This window comes from Lycium barbarum, chromosome 10 (genome assembly GCF_019175385.1).
Source record: "Lycium barbarum isolate Lr01 chromosome 10, ASM1917538v2, whole genome shotgun sequence".
Taxonomy (NCBI): domain Eukaryota; kingdom Viridiplantae; phylum Streptophyta; class Magnoliopsida; order Solanales; family Solanaceae; genus Lycium; species Lycium barbarum.
In genome coordinates, this window is record NC_083346.1 from 27,566,196 (window position 1) to 27,572,893 (window position 6,698).

Below are 6,698 nucleotides of genomic sequence, written 5' to 3' on the forward strand. Positions count from 1 at the left end.
GTATTTTACGGTACGGTAAATAGGTATCATAGTTTATCCGACTTCGACTTACATATACTCATATCATGAAGAATTATGACTTTCGCTACTTAAGAAACGTCTCAATTATTATGTACTAAACATCTTACACATGAAAAAATATTCAAAAGAAAGTACAAGCAATGCCCTTCGTAAATTAATTACACAAAAAAGACATTTAAATCAAGATAGAGTAGTCAGAGTTTCAACGTTTAAACAATTAATTTTCTAATAATAATAGTTTATATATTTGTTAGTATTATAATACTAAGATATATGAATTATAGATGTAATTATATACTTCGGTATGGTATTCGGTATTTCAGTATTTTCTTTATGAATACCGAATACCATACCAAATACCAAACTTTTTAAAAATGCACCAAATATCATAATGCCGAAACTGCGGTATAAAAAAGTTCGATTTCAGTATGGTAATCGATATCTACCATACCATGCCCACCCTTAATCTCCTCTAAATGGGTCGGTCACATGTGGGTGACCATCGACCCAAACTTAATATCCAACAAAATTATTAACTACTCCCTCCGTCCCGACTAGGGGTGTTCAAATGAGACCGAAAAATCGGTCCGAACCGGTAAACCGAATCAAACTGACTTAATAAACCGAAAACCAGTTTGGTTTGACTTGATTTGGTTTCAAATTTTAAAAAACCGATAACATTTGGTTTGGTTTGGTGTTAAACCAAAAAAACCCGAACCAAACCGATAGATATATACATATTTAAAATATTATATATATATATATATATATATATAATGTGGCTCATTCCAAATCCAATACAAATTCAAATAATTAGTAAGAAAAGTGTAGCCCATTTAAGTTTAAGGTAAAATAAAAAGAAATTTGCTAAAGGTAAAATAGAATTTTCGCCTTATTCAGTTTTACGGTTCTTCATTTACATGCCATTTGAATTACTACTGATAAGCTAGCATTTTATCCGTAACAAATTAAGGGGAAGAAAATGGCAATTGGAATTTAAAAAGATTTAGTAGATGACTTTGTCTTTCTGTTTATCATTTTTCGTTTTAACTTCTGTGCTTTCTTCTCAATGCTTCATAAACACGATGAGTCTAGATAACAAAAATTCCTGAGGGGCTGCGTAATATCAAAAGGCTATATGTAGGGAGGTAACTAGAAAACGTAGATGTTATGTTTCTGTAATTCCTATACCCAAGCCATAGGCCTATACCTAAATAAAGTTAATGAATTAATTAAGAAGATTCTTAGATTTGAATGGATCACGGTCAAAGCCGTATTTAGTTACCATTTGATTTAAAGGTTCTTTGTATTAATACATTCTTAAAATCCGAAAAAAACTGCAAAAACGGAACTAAAGCGATAAAATCGAAACCGATAGAATTTGTACTATGATGGTTTGGTTTGGTTTGAATATTAGAAAAAACCGACTTAATTGGTTTGGTTTGGTTTGGTTTTAACCAAAAACCAAGTCAAACCGGACCATGAACACCCCTAGTCTCGACATTTTTTGCTTTTCGAGAGTCAAATGAGTTGTTTTTTTATCATAATTTTTTCATATGTCTTTTAAATATTTTAAATTATTAATTATGGCGATTTATAGTATTTTTTACGTAGTTTCCAAATATGTAAATTTTATTTCAAAAAATTTAAAGATTCTATGTTTTAACACACGGTCAAAATTAAAAAATTTGACTCTCAAAAACGAAAAGTGCCAATCTTTTTGGGACGGAAGGAGTAAAATTTATTTAAAAACTAAAACAAATAAAGTTAATATAGTTCAAAAGCATAATTCTAGCAATCATATATACATGCTTCTAGAATTCACTCACTCCCTCACGTAGACTCTCCGCCAAACAGAAAGCGTACGTATTCATACAAAGACAAATACTTCACACTGCTTCATTTTCTTTGGTAAAACTCCCTTTCTCTCACTCCTACATATAAGTAACAAGAAAAAGATGAACAACATGAAGCTGTATACTAAGATGTTTCATCTTCATGTTATTATATCTATTCATACTTTAGGCGTCTTCTATTTGACGTGCCCATCAATTGCTTCTATAACAACCTTCATTTATGGTGGTTGTTCACAACTGAAATATAACCCTGGAACAACAATATACGAGTCAATCGTCAACTCGGTCCTCACTTCCTTAGTGAATTCAGCCTCCAACGCTAACTTCAACAACTTCAAAATATCTCTGCCTGGTTCAACTCAAAGTGACATCGTTTATGGCCTCTTCCAATGCCGTGGCGACTTGAGCAACTCTGACTGCCGAGACTGTGTGTCTAACGCAGTGAGTCAAGTCGGTACTCTCTGCATCTACACGGTAGGTGGCGCGTTACAATTGGATGGATGTTTCGTCAAGTACGATAATATTTCATTTCTTGGTGCTGAAGACAAGGCTATAGTCATGCACAAATGTGGACCTTCTTCCAGTGGTGGCGATCCTGATACATTGACCCGACGCGACGCCGTATTGACCTACTTATCAGCAGAGGGACTGTATTTTAGGGTGGGTGGATCCGGGAAAATACAGGGTGTAGCACAGTGTACACAAGATTTGAGTGTAGGTGAGTGTCAAGATTGCTTGTCGGAGGCGATCGGACATTTGAAAAGCGAGTGTGAGTCCTCACCTTGGGGTGACATGTTCTTGGCCAAGTGCTATGCACGTTACTCGGAGCGTGGATTCTCCTCCAGTAGTGGTAAGCGGCTCCGCCACCATGGGTGGTGGTGGTCAATCATTTCTGGCTTTTTTGTTATATAGTTCATGGCTATTAAGTATTGACACGAGGAGGTTGTTCAGATGATAAACACTCTTCACCTTCAGTCCGAAGGTTGTGAGTTCGAATCACCAAGGGAGCAAAAAAGGGAGAACTCCTCGGGGAAGGGAAAAAATAAAATATCATGGCTGTTAAAACTTGATCATGATATTCTTTCAGATATGTGGGCTTATTTGATGTTTTGTTGCAACCTTTTCCTTTCAGCACTTAATCCTAGTAACTTGTATGACTAAGGTATGTGGATTTTAAGTAACTTTGATGCTTGTTATGTAAAAAAGTTGAAAATATTGAGTGGATTATGCACAAGTTTATTCATTACTTCCTCTGTCCCAATCATGAAGGTTAGCATGGGCCTGGTCAATGGAATACAGTCTTGATTAAATGTCCTTTATCCTGTATTTCGCATCATTATTCTCTTGTAGGTATCAACTTTTTCTTAAAAAGAAGAAAAAGTATGTGTTATGTATCCCTTCGACCTTTCTTTTCAAAAGTGGCCAACAAACAATATTTAATAGGCATAACTAATCTATAAATTAAAAATTCCGACTCAGCCTAATCATCATGAGATCACCTTTTGTTCTAATGGCTATGAGAGTAGGCTGCTTCCTTCTTCTTGATGATTACGACATACTAAATATTTAAGAAACATGGAAAACAAATATTTTGTTTTCACCACAAATGATTTGTTAATATATAAGGCTTAGGTGATCATAAGATAGATTTTGGGTGTAAATGATATTCGCTAGTTGACAAGAGAGGTTGCTCAAATGGTAAACACTATCTACCTCCAACTTGAAATTTGTGGGTTCGAGTCATAAAGGGAGCAAAAAGAGAGCCCCTGGGGGAGGGGTATAAAAAAATGTAAAAATAATTAAATATTGGCTAGTTATCTTAACGATATTACAAACTAACATAATCGTATATTAGTCGAGTAGAGTACTTTTAAGGCCTCGATTCTTCACAAGTTGGGCATTCAGGATCCTCCTGCTCCAACTTGAGGAGGATATTAAATGTAAATATGGTAATTATGATAATTGTGATATTATAGAAATTGTAGGGTAAGGAAATACCGTAATCCTATTAGGATAGGGTTAGCTTAGGCGGTTATGTACTTGCATATAAGGAGGTAATATTGTCAATACAAAGGCAAAGAAAATTCTTCCAAAATATTCTTATCTCTTCCATCGTTTTGTTTCTTTCCATTTTAGCAATAAGCTTTGTGGAAGGAAAGGTAGGGCTCTTCTTTAGATATAATTTGGAAAAAAAAGTGTAATGAGTCAATGATATCAGTAGTATTTCTTTACTTTAATTTGAATTTTGCAGGTGGTAAATAAAATTTAAAAGATCTTGTCTCTGTGGATCGAACTCATTGCTTTTAAACAGGGTAGATGACTTTGCTTTAGCTTTTGTACTTGGCCCCATTTCTTTAGCCTTTTTCAAGTTTATTTTCATTATATCTTTTCCTCTAAACAAGACTGAAATGCTGAGATGATGTAGTTGGAAAGAAAGCAGTAGCCTAGAAAGAAGTGAAATTGCAGGCTGATCCCAAAGATTCCTCACCACCAAGTGCACTCACACTAAGCTAGTTCTTGTATGGATAACTTTCATGCCTTTCCGTAAAAAGTGCTGGCTTTTGTGCTAAGATAAATAAGTGAGGCTGGGGTGCCTTTCTACACTAGTGTTTTAAAAGGCGGGGCGTAAGGCGGGGCGAGGCACTGAGCGTAAGCCCCATGGGTATTTAATTTTTAGTATTTAAAAAAAATATATAATTATAATAAATATTTTTAAATAGGTAAAATTATATAAAAAATAAAAAAAAAACTGTAAATAAATGAAATATATATATATGCGCGCGCGTGCGCGCTTGATCCTCACAATAAAATATCAAAGCAATCTATTATACACCACTTATAACTTATAATTATATATAACATAATTTTACAAGTATAAACAATACAATGAAATAAAAGCTATTATGAAATGCAAATCAATTCTAACATTTTAACTTTCAAACACGGAAAAAAACATAGTTTCTTAAAACACTATTACTATCATACTATTCATTTTATCTCACTATAAGCAAATAATCAATAAAATTTATCAATTAAAACATAACTTCTTCATGAACAAAAAATAAAATTATATGATAATTCTGATACATAGGACTTATGACTAATGACAAGTGAAAATGTATAATTCCGCTATGTGTTTTTTTTTTTTTTTAAATTAAGTGATATTCACCCTCACGACGTTCTCAAATAGTAAATATCCAATACTACAACTTGTTATATGAGTTACACCCAATCTTCTATTTCTATAGATGAAAAACTATTAAGTATCATTATTTTGTTAAACAATTATGAGGGTGAATGATTTTAATTAAGGAATTTAAAATATAATTTGTGTAAGAACTGTTAGGCGAGCCCTGGGTGTTGGGTGTTGGGTGTTAGGCGTGTTTAGGGCGTACGGTTGGGCGCTTAGGGCGTAAGCCTCATAGGAACTAAGCCCCGCACGGCGCACGTTAGCCCAAGGCATTTTGCCACTGCCTTGCCTCGAGGCGAGCCCCGGGGCGAGTCCTGACACCGCCTTTTAAAATAATGTTCTACACTACTAGAAATTACTCCTATAAAGGTTATTTTCACCGACATTCAGTGAAAAATTTATGCAATAAAATATAACTTTTTTATCTCATTCTCACCAAACCAATTCATTGGAAAAACGCATGGTGAAAACAAATTTCTTCATTAAAATATTGAAAAACTTTCTAATTTTTTCGTGTGAAAATACTATTATCTAAGTTTTTTTCCACAAACATTCAGTGAAAATAGACACTAAACATTTTTCAGTAAAAAACTCAGTGGGAAAATAGTCAACTTTTAGTAATGTAATTTGTAAATTAGTGCATATTTGCTAAAGTTTAATAAGTCGGGTCTTTACTTCTATGCTGGAGTTTTGGGATTGTTTGCTGAAGTTTAATAAATTGCTTCTTTAAAATAGAAGTGATGTCAGTATTACATTTCTTAATACTCCTCTATCCCAATTTGTGTTGCACAAATCAGATTTCGAGAGTTAAACAGTTTAATTTTAATCGTGAATTCGGACATGAAATCTTTAAGTATTTTGGAATAAAATTTAAACATTTGAAAACTACGTAAAAACTACTATAAGTCACAATAATTGATAATTCAAAATATTTAGAAAAGTATGAAAAAATTATGATCAAAGAACAATTTGTTTGAATCTCGAAATTAAAAAAATATCAAATAAATTGAGACGGAGGAAGTAGTGAGTAGTGAATGACAGAAGTCAGGAAACAATTGTAATTTTGGAAAAGGCTCAAATATGCCGTCGAACTACCGAAAATGGTTTATTTATGCCACTCGTTAATAATTTGGCTCATTTATGCCATTGCTGTTACAAAATGGCGCATCCAATGCCATGTTTCATTAACGCCGCTTTTACAATACTAGATATGAAACATGACCGCCAACTAGAGGTCCACGTCGTTTAATTAAACCAACACAAATTAAATCATAAATTAAACTAAAACCCGACCCACCCAAATCCTTTTAACCCTAGCATTTAGAGGTTAAAGTGGTTAACAATTGATTTTTGTTATTACAATTTGTTTAACCTTTAAAGTTAACATTCATATATTAAGTATGTTCTTAGTAAAGGTAACCACTTTAACCTCTAAATGCTAGGGTTAAAAGGATTTGGGTGGGTCGGGTTTTAGTTTAATTTAAGATTTAATTTGTGCTGGTTTAATTAAATGACGTGGACCTCTAGTTGGAGGCCACATTTCATATCTGGTATTGTAAAACCGACGTTAATGAAAAATGGTATGGATGAGCCATTTTGGTAACGATGATGGCATAAATGAGCCAAACTAT

General features: G+C 33.5%; 1 protein-coding gene across 1 annotated transcript; it reads left to right on the top strand.

The window, feature by feature from the left end:
• The first annotated feature begins 1,823 nt into the window (after positions 1 to 1,823).
• LOC132615867 (plasmodesmata-located protein 7-like) lies at positions 1,824 to 3,124 on the top strand. The gene has a single exon (XM_060330462.1). It carries the CDS (start codon positions 1,980 to 1,982, stop codon positions 2,787 to 2,789), a length of 810 nt encoding a protein of 269 aa, XP_060186445.1. The 5' UTR covers positions 1,824 to 1,979; the 3' UTR covers positions 2,790 to 3,124.
• Positions 3,125 to 6,698: the final 3,574 nt, after the last annotated feature.

Excerpts from the sequence above, each read along its gene's own strand:
- LOC132615867 (XM_060330462.1), top strand. The coding sequence starts at position 1,980 with ATGAACAACATGAAGCTGTATACTAAGATGTTTCATCTTCATGTTATT.